This window comes from Colletotrichum navitas, assembly GCF_030913465.1.
Source record: "Colletotrichum navitas strain CBS 125086 chromosome Unknown LY79scaffold_49, whole genome shotgun sequence".
NCBI classification, from domain to species: Eukaryota; Fungi; Ascomycota; class Sordariomycetes; order Glomerellales; family Glomerellaceae; genus Colletotrichum; species Colletotrichum navitas.
The window spans coordinates 81,028-105,292 of NW_026850595.1; the positions used below are offsets into that span (position 1 = coordinate 81,028).

Sequence of the window (24,265 nt, forward strand, 5' to 3'; positions counted from 1 at the left end):
GCCAAGGAATATGCTGTTCCATAAGTACATAACAATGTATCCGGCACGGGGTCTCTAGGTGTGGGTGGTGGACATTTCGTGAGCGAATAGTCATTGAGATGGTTCATATACTGAAGATTCGGAGCAATCGAACGCCTCATAGCCAAACAATACGCGAGGGAGCAACTGCTGGCATTGAAGTAGAACGGTTCTTGCAACGATATGCTCACAAACAGCTAACAGATCCAACAGTAGAAAAATCGCTGTCTGCTTTAGCTATGGTACTACACCCCCGGATTAAGTCTTTTCGCAACGTCCAATAAGCCAGAAGCCTCTGCTAAACAAGAGCCGGCGGTCAGTGGCTGCCGGCAACGCTCTCTCTGCCCCAAGGAGAATACAACTACCCCATACTAGATAGGCCGATTGTGGATATATAGCAACGTGCGCTGATAAGCCTTCGGCCTGGACCCGTGACGGAAGCTTTGGAATCTCTCTGTATTAAGTTGACTCTCTTGATATTCATAGAAGCGCATAGGTCGCTACTGATAACCGGTAATGCGGTGGCATAGGCCGCCGCCTGGTCTTCTCTTGGCCAGGATATTCAGCCCTGCCAGCCCTGCTGCCGATGACTTTATCTCTTCTTTCTTCGTCTACCTAGGTATAGGATATTCCTTCATTTTTATCAAAGGTCTTTTTCAACACTTTGCTCAAAATACGGGAATAAGGTACTCGTGATTGGAAACTGAGACGTGTCTTGGGCATTAGCTGAGCTTGGGTTACCCATCCGCCCACATGACAAACAATGGCCCACGTTAAGTACTTTCTCGCACCACATCTACCACCAGATTATTAACAAGTGTTTTTCTTTATACAAATAAGACCAAAGACAGAAATCATACTTGTTAGGAAGTGGGACAGTCTAGTGTTAGGTTTGATTCATTTGTATAGGTCTACCTACCTATTTAGTGCTGTGCTGTTTGCAATAAGTCAACCCACCCACTTTTCGGCACCCCCCACATTTCGGCATACCAAAAATGCCGCCCAGCTACCCCATTAACAGCTATATCTATAACTTTAAACTACTACCACTTTTTTTAACCTTTATTAAATTACTTTATTTTTTTAGGATACCTTCTTTATATATTAATAGTTTAGTATACTAAAGATAAGATTAATTAAGTAATTAACGCTATTAAAAACAGCTATAGTGTTGTCTAGGTAGCTTCTATCTATAGTATCCTACGAATAACCCTCTAGTATTAACTAAGAGGTACTTAACTAAGGAAAGCAGTATTTAAAGACCTCTAGAGGCTTTTAACTAGCTAGGAGGCTAGCCTAGCTAGTTAGGTAACTACCTAGGTAGACCTTAGGTACCTACTAACCTATTAATAACTAAAGGACTTTACTTATTGTATTCTCTAAGCTATAGGGAATACTTAACCTCTAGGCAAAAGGTAAGTAGATAGCTTTATTTAAAGAAACCTATTTATTAAGGTCTAGAGAAGTTAATCTATTAATTTAAGGTATATTAATAAGGTATTTACTAAGGTTATTAAGGACTAGTTTAAATATCTTACTATACCTTATATCTAAGCTATTAAACTAGCTAATAAATATAATATAGATAAGACTAGTATCCTTAAGGGTAAAGGTAATAATAGGCTAGTACTAGGTAAGGCTTTAATAAAGGTAGTAAAAAAAAAACAGCCTAGATTATAAGCCTAGGTATTTATTATTAAGTATATATCTACTAAAGGTATTACTATTTATCCTTTAGTTATATATAAAGGTAAAATAGTCTAGTAGTAGTAGTTCTCTCTAGATCTAGGCCTATATAATAAATAAAAGTTTATAGTAATAGAAAATAAATAAACTACTAATATTACTATTATTAAATAGCTATAGAAAGTCTTTTTTTCTTAGACTAAGCCCTCTTAGCCTAACTAGGCTAGACTTCTTATCCTAGATAAGTATAAAAGCTATATAATAATAGATTTTATATAGTTATACTATACTAATAATGTCTATCTCTTATTCTTACTACTATATACCTCTTATATCCTCTAGCTACTTAACTAGTTAGTCTTTAGCCTTATTAAAGTAGTATATTAAAAGGAGCTTAAATATCTTAGTTAGTAGATTAACTTTACTATTATAAGTAAAAGGAACTTCTTTTCTTACTATTAAAAGGCTTACCTAGCTAGTCTAACTATTAGTAATATTAAGAGTAGCTAGAAATACACTAGGTTATAGCCTATTAGTACTATAAAGCTACTTATAAATAGGCTACTAGTTAAAAGGTAATATTATTAATAATAATACTATTAATACTACTTAAAGTAGCTACTAGAGATACCTATATAGCCTAGGATGCCTATAATATAGAGGGCTAGGCATTAGCCTTATCTATAGTAAAGTAGTCTACACTAAAGAAAGTAAAAGACCTTAGGGACTAACTATAGCTCTTTAGCTAGCTAAAATAAAGTATTACTATATAACACTAACTATTTAGAAAAGTTAAAAAAGGCTTTAAGAATAGTCCTATATACTAGCTACTGCCTAGTAAAAAATTAGCCTTCTAGAAGCCTAAGTTACTAATAGTATACCTAGGAAACAAAAGGCTATTTATATAGATCCTAATATAAAGTTTATAATAATTAAAGAGGTGTAGTAATTATAGCAGGAGGCTAGTGAAGTTAAAAGTAATATAGATGAATCTAGTGCATCTGAATTACCTAGTGAGGCTAAAAGCTGTATTATTGTAGCATTAAGAGGTTATTAATAGTTAATTAAATAAAGTAGTGTTGGTTGTGATGGCTTTATTTTTGGCATGCCGAAATGTGGGGGGTGCCGAAAAGTGGGTGGGTTGACTTAGTACGGGTAGTGTTAACGTGGGCTTTATTTTTTCTACCTCTTTACCTCGGGTGCCATGTGCTCTCATGACAGCTGTTTTGGCGCTTCTTTGATCCGACTCTTGGCGGCCGTATGTCCCCTTTGTGACTTGAACCTGGATTTCTTCTCATGCCTCGTTATCTCTTTCTCGGCGGCACCGGCGAACAATCACCCTGTTAAGTGACTGAGGATCAGCCGTATTGTCAAACATGGCACACCATAGGGTCATTTACGTATGTATATCTGTGGATGCCTGATACATTCATGACACTTATCCTACTCGCGGCTTAGGGTGCCGATATAAGCTCTAAGCTTCATCGCGTGTTTAGTGACATATTAGGAGATGGGGATGGGGCAGAGGCCACGGGTGCTGCTCTCTTATTATGTCCTGAGTCCTAACCCACACCCCACTTCCCCAGCCACAGCCTCTCTCTGGTCTCTTTTTCGGGATATTGCAAAGCCAAGGGGTATCATTGGCTTTCACATGAACGTTACGAGGCGCAGGTACAGGAACCTGTGTGACAAAATGTGGTTACGGACGCAAGTGCTGTGCCTAACCAGCCGTTTCCAGTAAAAGGATAGGAGATTATCTGACAGTATTGTAAACCAAAAGAAGTGATCTACGATAAAAAACACCTCTCAAACTTTTAAAGCCCAAGAACACAGCCATCACTTCTAACCCCAACCCTGACATCTAGACTCTAACCCTACATGTACGTATCTTTTCCAACCTAGCTCACCGAGGTGTATAGCCAGTTTCCATCGTAGAGTCGGCCTAGTGCACAGTCAGGCAAAAAGAACTGGAAAAGGCGTCAAAAACAAAATCATAAGTATCCGTCCGTTAGTTCCGCCTCACCTCATCATGCCTCAATCTTTCCTCTTTAATATCTGCTGCTTCTATACAAGCTCTTGTTACAACTAAATGACGGCCCAATCGTGTCTTGTTCTGGTGGAGTCATCCGGAAGAGAGGGCCCTGCAGCATACATCATTTCTGCTTCCGAGGACGGCAGCGCCCAAACTTTGGTGAAGACCTCACAAGACACTCTTTTGAAGAGTACCAGCAGCTCAACGCGCTTCTTCAAGAGACACGTTCTTTTTCAAGAGACCGACAGTCTCGGTAGCAACTCTACGCCCAGTGAGTTACTTTCCTTATACCATGCGGTGATGGCATAATCATTGACTTTCTTATTCTCCTGTGTGTTTCGATTTTCTGGTTTCGGTATTAGCCAACTCTAACATGGCCAACCATAGGTCATCGTCAGTAGCCTTGTGGCTTTACCCACCAGCAGGGCACTGGTTCAGCATGTTTCCTACGATCAATCCTTCACCCAGGCCATAGCCAATCCTGATTCGATGGACTGGGCTTTCTACACTCATATGTTTGCTCTCTACGAAGAAATTTTTGTGCACGTCGACCAGCAGGCGGCCGAGTAGTCCTGCCTAGGCGGGCCTTGCTTGTTCGCGATGACATGTCTCCGACAGAGAAGGACGCCTTGGAGTCATTGCGTCAGTCGTTGGCGGCTTGATCGGATTAGCACTCAAGCTCGCGGAGAGCTAATATATAACATTATATCAGACAGTGCCGACTATCCCTGCTTGTACACGGAGATTTGCCAGGCTTCCTGTTTCGATTCCATACACGAGTGTAGAGGACGCACAAAGCATATTGAGAGTCGAGGCATCGGACCGCCCGGGGGGTGGCGTTACGCCGGTTAGAGCTTGAGCCTTTCCTTTACTAAATCCTTTATTAGAATGCACAAATCCCTCATGCTGCTTTCGTGAAGAACATGTACTCCAACTACTTCACCAGTACAAATCATAATGACAGCCCGCGGTATTAACTGAGTCCAAATCCAACACTCATACAGGACGAGAACATCAGCTCTCCAGGGGCCAGACATGATTAGGACAGTAAGCGGGCATGCCGGGTGATCCATCATCTACATCAGTTCTCATGTCAATATCGCGGGGCTCACTGCCCCGGCCCACGATGGCAAGTTCAAGGGAGTCCTTGAACCGCTCATCTGTGAAGTCGATCTTCGCCTTGCCCCATGATTTCGACGTCATCTTATCGCGAACGGCGGTCGAAGGGAAGCCGTTCCACCCGATAAGGTCTCCGTACTAGATGGAGGTCAGTGACTTGTTCTCCGCAACCGCCGAAGACGCGCATGGTGGCAAGACTCGGCTGCGGGGCGGGGGGGTTAGGGGCCGGCTTACAAACCAAGTTCCAAAGTGGTTCTCCTGCCTCATATCATCCGCCGTCTTGGCGAACCGAAAAGCGTGGGTTCCCGGCCCCTCCTTGTGGTAGACGATCTTGGCATGGGTGCCGTCCACGAGGAGGTCCCGCCACGCCCTCCTCTCGTACAGCCCGTGTGCCGACGCGGAAACGTACTCGGGCACGCCGTCGCGGACGAAGACGACGACGTGTTCCCAGTCGTTGATGTGCCCGAGGCAGGGAGAAATCTGGTCCTTCTCGAAGTAGTATCCGTACATGTACGCGCACCAGCCGTTGTTGCAGCGCGCGCGGGAGTACACGTTACTGTTCTCCAGGTCCAACTGGTCGCGGCAGCGTCCTGCCGTCGACCAGGCCTCGCAGACCCCTATCCCGGCGTTGAGGTTTCCGTCGCGGTCGACGGCGGGCGTGTTGTAACAGCTGTCCGTGTCGAAGTCTAAGGCTGTTGGAAGAGTCTTGTCAGCCAAACAGCACATGCCAGCAGAGGAAGACATGCGCCGTGTTGAGGGGAAGCCTTACCAGGCTGCCATTTCTTGTCTGCTTCGGGCGCGCATTCGTTGATTTTGAGAGGAAATGCAGGCTTCATTACGGCCTTTGAAATACCACGACCAATGGGAGACGCCGCAGACGCAGTCCATAGCAAGCACCAGGCCACCAAGAAGGTGCTCGTGGACATACCGAAAGGGAGGTTGCCGAGTATTTGGTTGCCAGATGTACGAGTTTGTGATCGCCGGGGGAAAATATGATCAAACTTTGGCCGTGTTTATCCTTCTATTAACATGAATGAGAAAGAACAGAGAAAAATCTGTGCCAATCGCTATCATAACGTGTCCTTACATCTGGGAAGCTGGAGCGTTTAAGAGGCCCATGGTTCGCCAACCTTCGGAAGTCGGGGACATGATATCAAGCCTTTACAAAGCTCACCTACCATGGTACTTTGCATGCTAACATGCTACAGAATTCGAACATTTCACCCCGCCATCGTGATCTGTATCGAACCACAGGTTGCTGTTGTCTTCTGACCAACCTCTAAAAACGCAAACTCTTTCTCGGCTGTGTCTTGTGAGTTCGACCATCCGCGATAATAAAGTGTGGCTGGAACTTGGACAGCATCAATCCATTGAACCCCTGCAGGTTTGGCCTATACTAAAAATAAGTATTAGTAGGAGAGAAGAGCGACTTTCGAAATCGGTGCTTCAATGACCTTGTTAAACAGCAACCAGGTTCTAAGAGTCCTATTAGAACTTTAGAAGCGCCTGTTACACTCCATATGAGTTGAACATCCTGCATTTCTTTTTCCATTCTTTTTCTATTCTGAATAAAAGTGTGGTCTTCTCATAACAGGCTTAATAGATCGGAATTGGCATGGAATGGGTCCAAGTCTCTCACGGTTTCCAATCGGCAGCTGACAACCTCTCAGATTTCGTTATCAACAATTCTTGCTATCAGCAACCGCCCGCATCGCTTGGCATTTTCGGATCGTCAAGTTGCAGCTCTTATCAGCGAACTGTAGCCGCTACTTCGGGGTCGTCGGTCCAATCATGCCGGCGTGCTCTGCATGCAGGCTTGATTGCACAAGGCTGGCAAAGGATGGCAGATCTCTGGCCCACAGCCATCCTAATACATACCACATGGATGCGATTCCGGCTGCTCGGAATGGACAGCCACGCATGCCGCTATCGCAGTACATAAGACGGGTCGGCCCAATCTACCGGCAGTGCGATGTCGACCATGCACGACACGGGGCGGACGCCATCCCCGCGATCGAGCGTCGAACCGTAACGGTGCAGGATAGTAGCCCCGTATCATGACCACACGCGGCGTCAACACTTCGATGCGAACAATGATAGGTAGTTGGATCGTTCTGCAGGGCATGTAAACAGCGTCAGACAATAGGCCGCCGTTTGGTGTCGCGCGGCAAGAAAAGAATCGACTCTTGCGTCGTCAACACCTGTAACGGCCGCGGCTGGAAAGCCTCCAGGACGGGACTTGCAATCATGGCGATGACCTTCTGCATATGCACCCAGGATACAGAAGGCGACCTGTACCATGGAGTGGCATCATCGCGGGGGATCCTGAGGGTGTTGGACGCGGCATTGATATGCTCCCCGCCTGATAAGGCAAGGCAGTGCAACCCACCAAGATTCCGAGATGCATTGCCAGACCAAGACAACGGCTCTCGCCAAGTGTTTGTTTACAGAGCCTCACTAACGACTTTCCAATGTTCTCGGCGCCAGAAAAAGACATCGCGCTGATTTGGCTGCTGAGATGACGAGACGAAGTAGGAAAACGAACCTCTCTGAGTCGGGTATTGTTGTCAACGTCGTTCCCAGAGTCGTCAAGAGTTGTTGTATTTGCCAAGCCGGAGTTAAATCAAAGAGCCCGATGCTTATCAGCTCCACAGACGCGTGTTCGGTGCTTGGCAAAACTATCAACTCCTAACGAGCAGAGTTGTTCACATGCAAACGGGGGTCCGATTCGCCATCCTTTCCCACGTTGCAATCTAGAGTGGGAAGTCAACACATTTAAACAAGCAAGGCTTCTATTGACTCGGCTCCGTCGGCGACCCTGGCCACAAGTGGGACATCACGACATGGAGAGTAGCGTTCTCGGAGCAATATATTGCGCGATGACGTCCCGAAGGCCGCCTGTTGTCTAACCTTTGCCAACAAGACTGGGCGCCTAGGCCTGTCAACCTTAGCTCGATGCCAGGGGAGGGGGAGGGGACTATTGATCTCCTTCCTATTCTCCTCTGGCTCGGGGACGCCAAACCTGTCGAAGAACCCCAGGGGTAACTCGACACGAGGCGCACACGACGCATACGAGCTACACCGCACAGCTTACAGCTCACGCCGGTCCTTCATCGGTATTGCTGAAACCCGCTGTCTGGCTTGACCTACCTTATTCGACTGCCGCCGACGCCGTATCTCGCGGCCCGTGCGACGGGAATGTCAACCCTGAATTCCCCCACCAACGGGGCCATAACGGCTGAACACAAACGATGAGTCGATGTCGTTGATGCTGAGGGGGTTTGAGGGACTTTGAAATCCACAATCAGCAGACGACACCTCCCATGCTCGCCAAGCCCAATGATTGCATCCATTTCCGATGGACGCGAGTCACGCGGTCGGTGGCCTCCGGGATGCCCTCCGGCCTTCTCCCCTTCCTCGTCCCCCCCGCTGCGCCTCTGCCATTTCGACTTGGACAAAACCCGAGTGATTGGCTTTCTAAACCCCCGAACCCCTGCCCGCTCGCCGTTGGCCATTGCTGCTTGCGCCTTGGCTACCCTCCTCGGTCGTTGGCCATGGTGGCATGGCCCCTAGATCGTAACGCCAACGGCTGTTAGGCCCCCCTCTCTCTCTCCACTATCCCCAGTTAGACAAGGATGCAAGCCGAGTTCCCCCCTTGTTGCGGCTCTTGGCATTGGCACGAATCCACACCCACAGCGCATCGACTATCAGTGCCGGGGAGCTGGCAGCTGTCGTTCACAGTGCTGCTAGGCAAATGCGATCAATGGCATCGTTCTTAAGGTAACACTAGATGACTAGCGACTCGAATGGTCTGGCCAATACTCAGGGGGAGGGGGGAGGGGAGCGTAGCAACGCAGCACTCATGTCGACCAGCTTGAATGAGAATGAGAAAGCCGTTGACTGCTTTATCCCCACTGCTGTACGTCCGCCGCTGACATGCTGGCGACATTTGGAACCACGACAGCGCCCTTGGTCGTCGAGGATCGCAACCGACGGCCGTTGACGATTCGGGAAGCTCGTTATACCGACGAAGTGGTGAGAAGCGGAGGCGTCAATCCGTGGAGATTTCCATCCCGACAGAGAAGGAGGCGAGTTGTTCTGATGCCGCCGCCGCATCCCTCGATGCACACAAGCGAGAGAGAGAGAGAGAGAGAGAGAGAGAGAGAGAGAGAGAGAGAGACCATACCAGCTTCGGACGCGCACCGAACCACGCATAGATCATGCAGTTGTCTGTGCCAGGCCAAGCTCATTGCCGAGAGCCACGCGCATCAAGACAGGGCCTCCAGTGCGTAATAGACCATGAGAAGAGCCACTCTGAGCCGGCATTTGCCATTAGGGGCCCGTATGGGGGTTTCTTCCCGCCTCCATACAGAGCCCATCTGGCAACTGGTCGTCTCTTGAACCCCCGCCGCCCCCTGCGTCCCTCTGTCCTCGGACATCATCTACCGAAACGGCAGGCCGGAAAGACGTGAGGGCGGTGTGGATTCATGTCGTATTTAATAAAGTCCTCCGTCCCCCCCTCTGCGTCGGGGTTGGAGCCAATGCCGTTTCGCGACCTTCCGAATTAAGCATAACTTGGGCTTATATGGCCCCTCTGTTGACGCAACGTCCGGCGGCTACGGCCAGCGCAATCGACAAGATAATGGCATACTATGCGTGTCAGTACTACAACGGCGAGTCGAAGATGGCACCAGGAGACGTCCATAGGATGCCAAGCTCGCTTTCAGTTGGTTCAAGGGTCTCCGCCAACCATTGACGGGACACTGCCCGTACAGACCTCGTAGCTACACTAGTTTGCCTCCCCCCCCCCCCCCCCCCAGAGGAAAGATAATCACAAATGATGCTAATCGATCGGTCGGGGGAGACGCAACTCCCGGGACCCCTTATCGCCTTTTGGCTTGGCTCTTCCAAGCGAGGTCTTCCTGCTCCTGGGCCCCTGTATCCGCCTCGCAGCCCAAGCAACGTCAGCTCTCCTCCCCCCAGCAGGGATAAGCAACGCGAGTGGGCAAGCTGTAAATCAGCCTCGGTCTTTTCTCGCAAGGTAACAAAAGTTCTGCAATACGACCGTTGCGGTCCTCTCGCCTGCTTTCCCCATCCAGTCTATTCTGCTAGTATGTCGTCTTCCTTGCTCGGGAAGCCTGGCAGCTCTGGCTCCAAGTCCGTTTTAGGCAGCTTGACGACTCCGAGCTTGACAGCCGCGGGCTTGGCAAAGCATCACGCAAGATGCCACCTTGACAGGCGCAATGAGAGAGAGCGGGTGTAAGGAGAGCGAGATGCATGGAGAACACGCCAACGTCCTCTTCCATCGTCGCCGCCACGGCTGCCGCCCCCCGAACATGATCGTGAGATGCGGGTATAAAGAAGGGCTCCGTCCTCGTCTTTCTGGCCGTTCTCTTCTCTTCGTCCCCATCCGCTCTCTCTGCCGCCTACGAACAGCCCCCCAAGGTTTCCTTCGTCCACAATGGCCAGCCTCCGCCGTCTCGCCCTCGCCATCGGAGCCCTGCTCCCGGCCGTCCTCGCCGCCCCCGCCGCCCTTAACAGGCGCGACGAGCCCGCGGCCGTCCCCGGCAAGTACATCATCACCCTTAAGGAGGATGCCGCCGTCAACGTCGAGTCCCACCTGAACTGGGTCACCGACGTCCACAAGCGCTCCCTGGGCAAGCGTGACACGGCCGGTGTTGAGAACACGTTCAACATCAGCACCTGGAAGGCCTACTCCGGCGAGTTCGACGAGGCCACCATCGAGGCGATCAAGGCCAGCCCCGAGGTATGTCTCTTGACTTGTGCGAATCTTTCGCACGCCGCAGGGTGATGGGCCATTCTGACAGAACCAAACAAGGTCGCCGTGGTCGAGCCCGACTACTACATGTACCTCTCTGACTTCGAGGTCGACGAGCGTGCGCTCACCACCCAGACCGGCGCCACCTGGGGTCTGGGATCCATCTCCCACAAGACCTCGGGCTCGACCCAGTACGTCTACGACACCTCGGCCGGCGCCGACACCTACGCCTACGTCGTCGACTCTGGTGTCATCTCCACCCACACCCAGTTCGGCGGCCGCGTCACCCTCGGCTACAACGTCTACACCGGCACCCACACCGACACTCTCGGCCACGGCACCCACGTCGCCGGCACCATTGGTGGCTCTACCTACGGTGTTGCCAAGCAGGTTAGTCTTCTCTCTCTCTCTCTCTCTCTCTCTCTCTCTGGGGTCCTATCGGTTCGCCGGACGGGCCCCGTCTCTCGCCACGCTTGGACAACGGATGGCTAACTCGTCTCCCCCGCCCCAGACCAACATCATCTCTGTCAAGGTCTTCCAGGGCGCTACCGGCACCACCTCGTCCATCCTCGCCGGCTTCAACTGGGCCGTCAACGACATCGTCTCCAAGGGCCGGGCCGCCCGCTCCGTCGTCAACATGTCTCTCGGCGGCCCTGCGTCCACCACCTGGACCACCGCCGTCAACGCCGCCTACTCCCAGGGCGTCCTCTCCGTCGTGGCCGCCGGCAACGGCGACGACTTCGGCAACCCCCTGCCCGTCTCCTCGCAGTCCCCCGCCAACGTCCCCAACGCGCTGACCGTCGCCGCCATCGACTCGAGCTGGACCCCGGCCTACTTCACCAACTACGGCGCCGGCGTCGACATCTTCGCCCCCGGTGTCTCCATTCTCTCCGCCTGGATCGGCGGCAACTCGGCCACCAACAGCATCAGCGGCACCTCCATGGCCGCCCCTCACGTCACCGGCCTCGCCCTCTACCTCCAGGCCCTCGAGGGCATCACCACCCCGGCCGCCCTCACCGCCCGCATCAAGGCCCTCGGCACCTCCGGCCGCATCACCGGCACGCTTAGCGGCAGCCCCAACCTGATTGCCTACAACGGCAACGGCGCGTAAGCATCGATGACGAAGCGAGTCGAAGAGGAGGAGTACGAATAATGAGGGGCTTTTTTACGACGTGAGACGCTCACAGTATTTATTTCACTAATAGTCAAGCACCGTTGAGGTGGTTATCGGATCTAAAAGAGAAGCATTCAAGTAGCTGAATATAACCTCTGCGGAGGACGTTTGGACTCATCCTTAGTATCGGTTGTTTTGCGTGACCCTGTTTGATGTCCTACAACCCTGTCTTTCTAGCTTGGGACTCCATGTACTCCTTATGGCTATCCCGCAAGGTCGTGATGTCCTCCCTCAATTCCGCAGCTTTTTCCCTGCCTTCGTCCAAAGCTGTCTGGATACTCTTGTCACACTGACCACCACACATCGACCTGATTTTTGCCCTGCCGAGCCGGGTTCTCAGATCTGCCAGGCTCCCTCGGTATCCCTCGACAGCCGCCGTGGGCGAGGCAATATTGACATGCGCGTCAAAGAGAGATTTGATCAGCGAGCCGAGGACCATTGAGTCGCATTTCCAGCCTCCTTCAGGGTACGTTGAGTGGGATTCGCATCTAGTCATGATGCAAAGGTTCCATAAGTCGAAATAGGGTTGAAGCTCGGCGCCGAGAATCTTTTGTCGGCTGCTTAAGATTATCTCTGGATGCGCGTCAGAATTTCTCGGGGTTTCACGACGTGGAGAAAAGCCGAGGCAAAGGATACGTCTTACCGTCAATGTCCGGGGGCATGAGATGAATCAGCGAGTTGAGAACCAACTCCGGTGGGCGCACGCGATAATGAGAGCTGCGATTGTGAAGCTTGGGGACTTTCTTCCGCCGGCCGTAAATGACGTTGCCGTCGTTGTCAATGAGGCATTCGTTGGTGATTTTGTGCAGCATCTGCTTGAAGAGAGCAGAGTCGCCTAGCTCCCACGCAACACATAGAAGTTCAGGTTCCTCCGTCTGACCCACGACCGACGGGTTACGGAGCCAAGCTTTTGCCCAGGGCCGCAAGAGGCGAGTCGCATCGTACTTTTCTGTGTGAGCCAGCAGATCGTACAGGTTCCACAGCGAGAGCTCTGTTGGGACCTTTTCAAAGGCTCCGTGGATTATGCCGAACAGGATCTCCATCGAGGCGCAATCGTCGTCTGGCAAATCGACAACCCAGTCGCTGCCGTCCGAGGGGCGCGATTCCGCGAACCCTCCAAAGAGCATCCTCTTGAGCACGAGCGACGAGCGGGACACAGTCTTGGAGTCGACTCGAAAGGGATTCAGGCTGGGACCGACGCGGATCGTCAAGTCGCCGTCCTGATCATAGGTTACCAGCTCGTTCGAGACGGCCGACGCGGACTCGCCGTCGGCATCAGCGGACGGCGGATTGGCGGTCATCGTTCTTTCTAGAGGACTTTGTTACGCGGATAGCTTGTACGCGAAGCTATCCAGGCTGGGGTCTGAACGAAGTGACATGAAAGGCGATGAAGGTCGCCGGGGCAACCCAGACACGAGACTAGTGAGCCTCGACGGAGCCGAAATAAGAAAAATAGTCAGCTGATCGGACATGCACGCCCTAAACCGACCAGAACATGCAGACAACGGGGCCATCAAAGAGTCCGAGGACCACGGACGAAGCTAGATGGACTAGCAGAACCGCTAAGTAATTTAAGCGTGGCTTTTTCTCTATCCTTTATGACGGTGAATATGATAAAGTAACACGTGAAAACCGACCTGAGCCCGAGTGTTGGTCTCCAGAAGCATGGGTCATCTTGTTGTGAGGTAACCCGTCACGATAGCTTCATACAGCACCTATCCCTTTAGTTGCAAAATGATTATCGTCTAGGTGGACCCATTCCCACTTTTACCCCTCACTTTCGGAGATACGTGACAATACATTGTTCTACAATGTTATTTTGCTAGCAACCACCACCAATTTCAAACTAACATCATCATTAAAACTACAATACCTTCTGACTTATATACCTTTATCTATGGTACTATTTACGTAGAGGTCGAGTAGGAGGACCTTACTGTTGCCTACCTAGATAACTATATCCTAGAGTAATATAATAACGTAATAGTCTAGCCTAGCAAAGGACCTAGTAGGGCTACTTAGACTATAATACTGTTATATAAAGGTAGAGATTGTTAGTACCTTTGGCATAGGTAAAACGCTATATAAATCGAAGTACCTTGAAACTATTGGCTTTCGGCGTGAATTACTGTGACCTGATTTGCTCCTACCCCTCACGGAGGATGATGAGGTTATTTCGCAACTAAAGGGATAAGGTGGATTATCATTTGCCATATGACGTGGTGGCTCACTTATTAAAACTTGCAAAACCTGTCCATATATAGGACTTTTCCATTAAATCCCTACTTTCATAGGAATGAGGCTTTCGTATCCGTATTCTCATATGACCTGCTGTGTGCTCTAACTCGTGCCATGACCTAAGAGCGCTGGTAATGGGATGCAGGCGCCGGGGAAGCATCTGTTGAATTTCTCTTGTCAGGCCAGCTCCGGAGCCAGTTGAACAGCACCCCCGAGCGCGTGGAAAGGAACATGAAGGACGAGCAATCTGACAAGCGCTCTGATTCTTGGGTCTCATGGCTCAAGAGCAGGAACACGAATTCACAGTTCATTCTCAAAGTGAGGGCTCATGTCTTGAAGTGTGAGCACCAACCGATTATGACCGGGCAACACTGTAATTGAACTATGAAGCCGCTGGTTCTAAAAAACTTTCAAACGCAAAAGCCAATTTGGGACTGTATGATGGGGCTGGGTTACGCGTTGCGCGACGATGTTGGCTCCCAGTTCTGCACCGTGGTCGCGGGACAGGAATACTGAGACAGGGGGTGGGGCTGGTAGAAAGCCAGCCCAGGTAAACTAGAGCGCTGCAATGTTATAATCCTTGTTCTTTTTATTCCCGCAGTGCAGTCAGGGTCGCGGAGGAGATGGACTGTTAGGACGGAGAACGTTGGTGACGCCGGCGTCGGCCGTCTCATTGGTGAATGTCGTCTTGAAAATGGAGATTGATGACGAGTTCTCTGCATGTTTTCTTTTTTCAACATGGTCATCAAACACCCTGCAGGCAGACTCATGTCGCTAACGTCTAGTGTGTGATATGATATGCGGTGTGCCGGGGCAGAGGCCGGTCGCCGGCAGACAACGACCCCCGACACAAGCGGCCGCGGCGCGGAGACGCGTCGTGCAGGAGACGCTCACGCGTCGTGCCACTTTAAATGTAAGTCAGGCCATCCCTCTCTGGCTCACCATCATCAAGCCTCATACTTCAGTTCATCTCACCCGTACATCAGTCCACCCAACTTCAGTCAGACAGTGTCACGCACGGCAGAATAAACAACATGAACGAGGTAGTACCAAGCACCCGATCAATGTGACGCAGCATGACACTGACAGAGCCGCGTAGATGCGTATCCCGGCGGGCGAGTCTTATCTCCCAGACGACGTATGCAAATGCAGCCAGTGTGTTGGATACAACGAGCCTCTTCACGAGCAGCCCCCTGACCAAGACCTAATTGCCGCCTATTCGAAGTTCAAGGATTGCCTGAAGGACGCGGAAAAGAAATTCGCCGCTGTGGACGCCTGGAAGCGAGACTCGACCAGGCTCTGTGAGAGGTTGGCCGAAGAAAAGGCGGTCATCAGAAGCTTGCGCGCCGCGATCGACGCGGCACACGACCGCTGCTTCGCGGCTCAAAAGGAACACGCCGCACGTTGGAGCAACGCCGAGCTGAAAAGGCTCAAACAAGACATGATTGCCTTGACCGGGCCTCTGACCGAGGCGCGTATAGAGGTCCGGATGGCCCACCGCAACTGGGCGCGCATCCGCCCGGCGCCCAAGCCGACCCCGGCACTCCTTGAGTGTCTGAAGGACTTCATGGAGCCGACCGCTACACCGGAACCCGAGCTGACCGAACGCGGTCACCGCGAGGAGCGCGGGTTCCAGGGCTGGAACGCGGAGACGCCCCGAGACTGCGGCGCTGCCGCGGTCGAGGGCTGGCTTTCCAGCAGCACTGCGCTGACAGATTCCGTGGAAGACGGTTCGTCGATCTCGGGCTCCGTGACCGATGGTACGTCGGTCACAGACGGCAGCGAGGGGCTGTCTGATGGTTCGCCTTGTCCTCCCCAACGCAGGGGGCGCGCCGGACAGCGGAAGTCGCCGAACAACCAGCGTCGCTGTCTACTTGCTACGGCAGACGCACGCAAGAAGCACGGGGCGCCGACGAAGCGACAACAAAAATCGCGGGGCCGGGGATCACGATACCAGCCTTACCGTCGTTGAGCGGCATTCGGAACGGACTACGGGTGGTGGCCACCGCAGACGCCTTATCAAGTCGCTGACACGGCCCTTCCCCCCCCTCTTATGCTTGTTCTTCAGATCGGATCTGTCTATGGGTGTCGGATGGGTGAGGCTGAGCCGATGAAGTCTGTCTATTTTGTAAAAATGTAGTATTCAAGTGGTGAACCGCGGCTGGGAGCGTAGATGCGTGTATTGAGAAAGATCAGGATGACGCGGACAGATGGTTGAGGCGCAACCCACAGGGTAAATTTATATATAGCCAGCTTTTCATTTTTCAAACCATACCTTCGAAGCCCTGCAACCTAGCGCTCGTGAGACATTTCTTTAGCAGATGGGGGGTTAGAAGCTGTTGATCGCATGGAAGGGTACTGATCGTGCGTGGCGACAAAGAGGCTCGTCTGAGGAAGACAACAATGGGCCGGGCTACAACGGCCCGGGCCGCTTCCGGACCGCAATGAGTTGAGATGAGACACTACACTTCGGCCATGTAGCTTCTCATCACGGCGGTCGTCATGTCTTGGAGAGTGATGCCGGCCTCATCGGCTGCAGAGAGGGAGCCGGCCGGCCGGCGCCGCTGCTACATGCATGGCGCCAACAACTAGGAACCCGACGCGCAATCATTCACACGTGGTTTTCGCACCATTGCCGAACCACCGACGACGAGTCTGCGGGGTGTCGGGGTTGAAAGCAAGGGCAAGCAAGTATCGTCAGATTCGACACTCTGAAAGCGTCTCACCAAGAATAGCGGGCTGCTAATAAGGGTTGCCACGACAACTAGATGTTTTACGTGGAACGAAAGACCCACGCAAGCACTTCTAAAACAGTCGGCAGCTAGGGGGACATTCTGGACGGCGAATTACTGATATACAGACTTGGTCCCTTGGGATGCTGCGTTGCGCGCGGCTTCGTCAATTCGAGGACTGCCCCCATGTCATCTTTGATCCAGAGCAATGTCGTCAAAGCGGGAGCGGACCTTGATCGGTTTACGGTGCAGATAGCCTATCCGAGGTGACAAGGGCATGCTGATGGACGTCTCGAAATGTAGCCACGGAGGATGCAGCAAGCCGTGCGTTCATGGATGCCAAAAGCCGCAGTCCGTCAGATGAGCAGTTGAGGACTGGTTTCGGCCCGGCCCCGAAGAACCTTCCGGCTAACCGGCTAAGCGGCCCCGTTCACTGGGCTCGGGGCAGCAAACTATGCCGTGTACGAATGAATACCTCAGCATGAATAACTTTTATGAAACGCTGCAGAAAAAAATGCCCCAAACATTGTGACCTTGTTTGTTGACTGAACAAACAGGACTGGGGACCCAACCCCCCCTACCCTAGACCCATCCCGGACCCTCAGAGGGGCACACGAAGAGGAGAAGAGCTCCCCCCCCTGCTTGGGCGTGGCCGAAAGTGAGAGTCATGGAAATATCCCGCCCATGTCCGTGACGGGCCACCTGAGCCGCTTTGCCTCATTGGGTTGCAATCTCGGTGGAGACAAGCCCCATAGAGAAAACCTAGCTCGAGCTCAGTAGAGTAGTAGTATAGTGTACACACGACCATGTACTCCGTACTACATAGTATGTATGGTTAGGACAGCCCCCCTTGCCGAGATTTTTTGTCTGTTCTCCTTTTCTTTGGCTGAGCAACGGGCTCGAGAGGAACCACACGGGAAAAGCCTTTCAATTGTGAACACGAAGGCGAGGAGGGGGCGAGTTGGCTAGTTCATGTATGGAGGAACATATGAACGAATCGGCACAAAAGCCATTGAGACGGTGTGGTGGTTTCGACAAGCTGCAGCAGCCAGGGTTGTAGCTGCTTGCCGGCAGGACAAGGGGGATAGATTGGATGGTACCAGGCCATTGGAACGACTCGTTCGTTCGTTGGTCCCCGGTGAAGAGAGTTTGCTTCCTTTTGCGTGGCCTGAACGATCTTCAGCGTAGCCCAAGGTCCGACCTCACGTCAGATGGGGAGGTGAACGAGCACAACTGACGCTTTCATCCAAGCCCCATGACGGGCCCCCCCGGGCATTTGTATCGAAACATGCGAATCTCGGGACGTTCATCTCACCATCTTCGTATGGAGTCATTTCAATATCGCTAAGCCCAACCAGAAAAGCTCCACACATACGGATACCCTGGGAGGGAACGGGGGGTTCCTCGACACTATGGAGACGGAGAGAGAGAGAGGGAGAGAGGAGGATCGTGGCCCTTTCTCTCGTAGCCCCCCAGGTAGTTCCGATCAAGCCGGCGAAGGTTTCTTCCCTCGCATCCCCCATTCACCCAGCACTGCCTCTTCGCTCCCTTTGATGTCCACCTTTATCCCTACATCATCTAACCTACAAATGCCTCTGTCCTGATATCCCCACCGGGACCAGATCTTCGAACCACTAAAGGTGAGACAAAGAAAGTAAATCCGTGCTTCTCTTGCGTAGCGGGGGCGTAGCTTAAAATGCCTTCATTTGCGGGAGAGGTTGAAAATGGTCACCTGGGCTGACATGGGGTTTTGAAAAGCTGCCTTGCCGTCCGCCGCCCGCACGAAGAAAGGGGGTGAGAGGGCAAGCCGACCGAGGCTTTGCTTGGCCCGCGATGGACCCCGATGTGTGCCGCAACTGCGGCCACAGCGGCAAGCACATCGACTTCCGGGACTTCCGATGCGCCATCACGGAGCGCGACGACGCCGAGCGCGACAAGATCCAGGCCGACGCGGCGCTCGAGCGGGCGCGCCAGCTGTGCGAGTCGTCGCTGTCGCTCATGAAGCGGCAGATGCAGGAGCTCGAGGACGCCAACGCCGCCATCGAGGCGCTGTCGCGCGCGCTGTCCGCCGCCGAGGACCGGCGGGAGCGCATACGTCGCGACCTCGGCACGCACGGCGACGTCTGCCTCACGGCGCGGTCGAACCTGGAGGCGGCCGAGGAGATGGCCATTTCGGCGGCGGGGCGCTACTTCGAGGCCGGCCGGGCCGTGACCGCGCTCGAGGACAGGGAGCAGCAGCGCTCGCCGGGCGCGCGGGTCGCAGAGGCGCTTGCCCCGGCGGACGAGGAGATGGGCGACGGGGGGGGAGACGACGACGGGGCGGCGCGGGAGCGCGACAACCGCAAGTGGCAGCGGTCCAACGAGCGGTTCTGCAAGTGGCTCCGACGGTCGGAGGCGCAGCGGCAGATCATGAAGTCGTCGTGGACGAAGGTGCGGGTCGCCGAGAGGCTGGCGAGCGAGAGCGTCGACGACGAGGAGCTCGCGAGGCGCAACAGGGTCCAGGAGTGGGCGGCGGCGCGGCGGCTCACCGACCAGCTGCCGCCCGAAGACGACCCCACGATGGAGACGGAGTTCCTCGAGTCGGAGCCGGAGCCGGAGCCCACCGAGACCACAGAGCCGACGGAAGAGTCTGCGAGCTTCCCCGAGCCTTCGGCGCCGCCTCCGGTACCGAAACCCGCTCCAGCCCCGACCCAGCTTCCCTCCCCGACAAAGACGGCCACCACACGCCGTGCTGCGGCTTTGAGGACGAGAGCCAAGACGAGCAGGGAAGCGGCGGCGGCGGCGGCGACGACGGCACAGACGATGCCGCCCACCCCGGCGAGAGGGCGGGCGCAACGGACCGCGCGCAGGGTGGAGAGCCAGACTCGGTCGGAGCCGACGAGACCGACGGCGGCGGCGACGACGACGACGACGACGACGATGACGACGACGACAACTACGACTGCGAGGGCGAAGAAGGAGCCCAAGACGACACGGGCGGCGGCGCCCGCGGCCCCGTCGGCAAAGGCGGGAGCTACGACCAGCTCGGATGGCGCCGGGCGCCCGGCGGCGAGGACGCGAGCGAGGACCGGGAAGACCCCGGCACCAGAGGAGTCGCTGACTGCGGCGGCGGGCCGGCCGCAGAGGGTCACGAGGAGGCCGTCGGCGAGGGCGCAGCCGTACCCCCAGCCGAGCGCTCAGCCCAGATGGAAATGAGGCAGTTCATGTTTTGATGCGAGATGTAGAACGCGCGAACGCGGCCACGACGGCCGTAAGGAGGAGGCGGGTGTCTCCCCTCGAACATACCCAGATTGAATAGTCTCACTACACACATACACACACACACACACACACAGCGTTTCCTTTATCAATGACTGGACCGAGCGAATGGTGGAAATATTATGGATTATAAGGATACATAGATTCCAGCCAATGAGTAACATCTAATAAGCTGGCCATTTTGACTTGATCTCTTTTACAAAAAGAATAAAATAAAAATTAATAATAAAAATAAAAAATGCAGCTTGTTAAGGCCGACATGCTGATGGGGCGTTTGAAATGGCGTCAGCTAAGCCGTCCATCACGACATATATGCGACCAGCAACCCTAAAAGAACCTCCACACCGAATCCGCACTCCTCGTCCTCTTGAACGCACTGTACCACTTGCACAACGGGTACATGACGGCCATGACCACCGCCCAGTTCGCCCAGTAGACCGAGACGCTGTCGACGCCCCTGGTCGACCCGCCTTCCATCGGCGCGGGCCGCCCGGTCTCGCGCCCGAAGAGCGGGACCGTCACGAGCATGGCCAGGACGAAGACGACGACGAGGTGCGCGACGTAGAAGAAGAGCGCGGACGTGCCGAACACCAGCAGGACGCCGAGCCGGCGCGTCGCGAAGCGCGGCGGGACCGCGCCGAGGGCGGCGAGCAGGAAGAAGGTCGCCGCCAGGGTGTAGGCGAAGAAGGCGACGTCGGGCGGGTACTTTACGACGTAGAAGAAGGAGGCGGCGGAGGCGAGATACGGGTTGCCGCCGCGGGGGAGGGCGGCCTGGTCGGGGGTCCGCAGGCAGCCCTCGGAGAGGTTGCCGACGCGCAGGACGCGGGTGAGGACGAAGAGGCCGGCGAAGACGAGGCCGGCGGCGGCGTTGCCGGCGGCGAGGACCGCGGGGCGCAGGGGCCGGGCGAGCACGACGCGGCCGTAGAGGAGGCCGAGGACGGCGAAGGAGAGCCAGGCGAGGGGCGGGAAGCCGGACATGACGTGCGGGGATTCGACCCGGTAGAACCAGAAGCGCCAGAAGTCGTTGGCCGTGGAGGAGGGGGAGGGGGACGGGGCCGACGCCGCGCAGGCGCCGTGGGTCGGGGAGAGCCAGACGTTCCACCAGATGGTGACGAAGGCGAGCGCGAGGAGGAGCGCGTTGTGCGCGTGCCACGACAGCGACAGGGCGGGGGCCGAGGCCTTGGCCCCGCAGGCGGAGCGGTGGCCGGTGTGCACCAGGAGAGGCGTCCTCTCGCGGCCGCGCGCGCGCGCGCAGCCGACGAGGACGAAGCGGTCGAGCACCGAAGCCAGCGCCGGCTCCGTCTCGGCGACGGCGAGCCACAGGAGGCCGACGAGGAGGTAGTCCACGGCCAGCGCCACGAGGACCATGTTCAGGAGCCACAGCCGGCCCAGCGTCATGGCGAGGCCCATGGCGCACGAGACGGCCGTCAGCACGACGGCCCGCACGGCGAAGTGGCGGGCCATGCGCGCGGGCGGCCAGCCCAGGCGGGCGCGCGAGCGGCCAAAGTAGACGACGCCCATGCCGAGCAGGAAGGCGAAGCCCGGCGCGCACAGGTGCGAGAGGGTGCGGACGGCGTAGCCGACGGGGCGGTTCCAGCGGCCGACGGGGGTCGCGTCCGACTCGGAGCCGTCGGCGCCGGTGCTGTGCGGCCACGCGTTGAGGGCGAGGACGTTGTGGTCCATGGCCATGAACGCCATGAGCAGGCCGCGCAGGAGGTCCGGGGCCAGGGCGCGGGTCGCCGGGGGCGGCGGCGCGTCGTCGTCGTCGTCGTCGTCGACGGGCTTCGGTGGCGGCGGCAGCGGCGGTCGCGCGGCGGTCCCGTAGGTGTAGCCGTTGGAGGATGTGCTCTGCTCCGTCGTGGTGTCGTACTCGGCGGCCGTCACCGACTCTTCGTCGTCGGGGAGCTCGGGGTGTGACGAGGCGTTCCGCGTGCGGGCGGTCTCGTCCTGGAGGACGTCTCGCCCTGTGGACGGCGGTCTGCTAACGTCTTCTGTCGCCATCTGACCGAAATGCCGGGGTTTTAGAGAGGCATAGGGGATGGGTGGTGTGCCGAAGGACGATGAGAACGGGGCGACGCAGGGAGATTTATCGGATGCCGCGGATCGTGCGGACAAAACGGCATTGGTCAAACGAGGCAATGTCAGCACGGACAGAGAGCAAGAAAAAAGAAACAAGTTAGCGTGACCGAGAGGCCCGTTTTCCGCTTGTGGAACGGGCGCCCTCTGCTGACATCTATGACATCCACGACTGGTAACCACGGGTGAATCTGCGGAGGGGGAGCGGACTTTGAGGGCTCGGACGAAACTCCGTTGTCCGCTGAAACTGCTCCCAGTGGAACACGCCGTCTTGGTCCCAGCTTTGCCTGCAGTGCTGGAGGATGATAATATGATATGAGCCATACGAACCCGAGCGAGCTGACGCAGCGCGTTGTGTAAGGAGTCCACTGTGTTCCCCCGGTCCATCGACCCCCGGCTCGTACGACCCCCTTCTTGGACTCTGACCAAAGGTTGTCGATGAGGTTTCGTGGCGCGGTCCGCGTAATCAATATCAAAGGGCCGGATGCGGACGCCCGCAGGGAGAGGTTCTAGCACCGCACCAAAGCATAAGAGGCGTGCAGTGCGCTCAATGTTCACCCTGAGCGGGCTGGGGGTTGTGCAAACGCGGCACCAACGCATCCGTCGCCCCGTTGGCCAGCTCCTAGACCCTGCGCCATGCCGCTGTGTCAGCGCTTTTGATAGAGTGCACGGCGCGTCAGAGGAACTGCTGGGCACGCGTCGTGGATGCAAGTATACATGTTAATTCTTAAGTTTGTTGAAAAACGGCCGAGGAACATTAGGTTATCAATGTTGTTCAAGCCAGTTCAGATGAGCTAGAATACATGGATGAACGGAGTCACATTAAACGACCTAGATAGGAACGAGTGAATGTGTTGTTGACAAAAGCTGTGTGACGAGTCGTGTATTTTCCCTTTAGCTGTGGTGAAAGTTGAGACCAGTAACTCGGTCCAAACCGTAATCTCGTCTGCAACGTTGAAAAGTAGTCTCTCAAGCCACAGACGGACGTGTATGCCGCAGATAGCGAGAAAACAAGTCTGACAAAGAATTAGAATTCAATTGCTGCTTCGTGTTGTAGTGGCACCTCAATCTATGTCGTGTCACCCAGTTACTCACCTTGAATTGGCCGCTTTAATCAAGGCAAATGACGCCTGAGGTGAGACCACAGTAAGCAGGGTGAATGCGGTTAGCCATGTATATTTGCATGCCCCCGCCATAATGACTTACCATCTACTAGAGGCAGAATTAATAAATGCCGTATCTCTTTCATGCATCTCACAAGGCATGTGAGCCTTGTGTACCAACTAGCTTCCCAAATAGCAGACTGCTCTGAATAAGAGCCTGTCTTCGTAACAGATTTCCTTCTGAGGGCCAACCAACATCTGCCAAGGTGCATGCCAAACAAATATTTCTTATCTTCCGAAACCTCCCATAAATAGCTGAATGACTTAGTGCCAGGCGGGGGTTTTGACGGCTGGTTTGACGTTAAGATTTTTCTTCACCTTCAGTGTGCCAATGTGACCATGGCCTACCTATATGGCGGTACATCGATTCACGGAATTTTCCTCTCTATTTTGCTTTTTTTGTTTAAAGTCTCTGGAAGGCGACGTCACCAAGCGGGACTCTGCCAGTTTGTTCTTTGGTCCTTCGACTATGGATAGGAAAGTGGTTGTTGCCGACCTGGTCGAATGCCTCGTTGAGACCCAGCTCCGCGACGCCATGGACAGGACCTCCAAGGCGGGTGTAAGGAGAATCACAAGGGTGTTCAAGGGCATAGATAGCAGGGCCATAGGGTCGATCTTGACGCGTTCCAACACCGGTCCATTTTTGAACGCTTCTGCGGAACGCTGAAGTTTGTCTGACTTCTCAAAGATTTCATAGCTGGTATTATTGAGTCGATCCCAGCAAGAGTGTCAAGACAGGGACTCGAACGCTTGTTAAAAGTGCTTCAGGCTGGTCTGCTGCTAACCTCTCGCAAAATCGGAAACATCAGAAGGCGCAGCTAGTATCAAAGATGACACCGACGGACGTGGGTCATGTGCATAGGCTTATTTCAAGATCAGGGTAATGACTGAACAAGGAAAGCATGTAAGATACAAGACTCCTATATCGCTGTCGCCGGGTGCAATAAACTCCGTGTGTTGATGTGTATAATGAATCTTATGACATGCAGA

General features: G+C 54.2%; 9 protein-coding genes across 9 annotated transcripts; 4 read left to right on the forward strand and 5 right to left on the reverse strand.

Moving 5' to 3' along the window:
- Window positions 1-4,750: 4,750 nt before the first annotated feature.
- LY79DRAFT_519646 (necrosis inducing protein) lies at window positions 4,751-5,781 on the reverse strand (the record flags this gene model as incomplete). Its single annotated transcript, XM_060555161.1, has 3 exons — window positions 4,751-4,993; window positions 5,090-5,547; window positions 5,625-5,781. 3 exons carry the CDS (start codon window positions 5,779-5,781, stop codon window positions 4,751-4,753), a joined length of 858 nt encoding a protein of 285 aa, XP_060411984.1.
- A 2,088-nt stretch (window positions 5,782-7,869) lies between these two features.
- LY79DRAFT_279597 (uncharacterized protein) lies at window positions 7,870-8,523 on the reverse strand. The gene has a single exon (XM_060552105.1). It carries the CDS (start codon window positions 8,368-8,370, stop codon window positions 8,002-8,004), a length of 369 nt encoding a protein of 122 aa, XP_060411985.1. The 5' UTR covers window positions 8,371-8,523; the 3' UTR covers window positions 7,870-8,001.
- Window positions 8,524-9,174, reverse strand: LY79DRAFT_279596 (uncharacterized protein). Its single transcript, XM_060552104.1, has one exon. It carries the CDS (start codon window positions 9,068-9,070, stop codon window positions 8,678-8,680), a length of 393 nt encoding a protein of 130 aa, XP_060411986.1. The 5' UTR covers window positions 9,071-9,174; the 3' UTR covers window positions 8,524-8,677.
- A 684-nt stretch (window positions 9,175-9,858) lies between these two features.
- LY79DRAFT_279611 (subtilase) lies at window positions 9,859-11,876 on the forward strand. Its single transcript, XM_060552106.1, has 3 exons — window positions 9,859-10,622; window positions 10,695-11,024; window positions 11,146-11,876. Exons 1-3 carry the CDS (start codon window positions 10,317-10,319, stop codon window positions 11,743-11,745), a joined length of 1,236 nt encoding a protein of 411 aa, XP_060411987.1. The 5' UTR covers window positions 9,859-10,316; the 3' UTR covers window positions 11,746-11,876.
- Window positions 11,856-13,455, reverse strand: LY79DRAFT_279731 (uncharacterized protein). Its single transcript, XM_060552108.1, has 2 exons — window positions 12,452-13,455; window positions 11,856-12,381 (listed from the first exon to the last, which is right to left on the reverse strand). Exons 1-2 carry the CDS (start codon window positions 13,107-13,109, stop codon window positions 11,966-11,968), a joined length of 1,074 nt encoding a protein of 357 aa, XP_060411988.1. The 5' UTR covers window positions 13,110-13,455; the 3' UTR covers window positions 11,856-11,965.
- Window positions 13,456-14,948: 1,493 nt separating this feature from the next.
- On the forward strand, window positions 14,949-16,364 carry LY79DRAFT_279716 (uncharacterized protein). Its single transcript, XM_060552107.1, has 3 exons — window positions 14,949-15,089; window positions 15,146-15,184; window positions 15,272-16,364. The coding sequence occupies exons 1-3, from the start codon at window positions 15,081-15,083 to the stop codon at window positions 16,016-16,018; spliced, it is 795 nt and encodes a 264-aa protein (XP_060411989.1). The 5' UTR covers window positions 14,949-15,080; the 3' UTR covers window positions 16,019-16,364.
- Window positions 16,365-18,536: 2,172 nt separating this feature from the next.
- LY79DRAFT_519653 (uncharacterized protein) lies at window positions 18,537-19,973 on the forward strand (the record flags this gene model as incomplete). Its single annotated transcript, XM_060555163.1, has 1 exon — window positions 18,537-19,973. A coding segment is annotated over one exon (1,437 nt), but the record flags the coding sequence as incomplete, so codon positions are not given.
- A 50-nt stretch (window positions 19,974-20,023) lies between these two features.
- Window positions 20,024-21,849, reverse strand: LY79DRAFT_559825 (uncharacterized protein). The gene has a single exon (XM_060558281.1). The coding sequence runs from the start codon at window positions 21,732-21,734 to the stop codon at window positions 20,364-20,366; it is 1,371 nt and encodes a 456-aa protein (XP_060411991.1). The 5' UTR covers window positions 21,735-21,849; the 3' UTR covers window positions 20,024-20,363.
- A 1,496-nt stretch (window positions 21,850-23,345) lies between these two features.
- LY79DRAFT_559827 (uncharacterized protein) lies at window positions 23,346-24,157 on the forward strand. The gene has a single exon (XM_060558282.1). The coding sequence runs from the start codon at window positions 23,628-23,630 to the stop codon at window positions 23,940-23,942; it is 315 nt and encodes a 104-aa protein (XP_060411992.1). The 5' UTR covers window positions 23,346-23,627; the 3' UTR covers window positions 23,943-24,157.
- The last annotated feature ends 108 nt before the right edge of the window (window positions 24,158-24,265 follow it).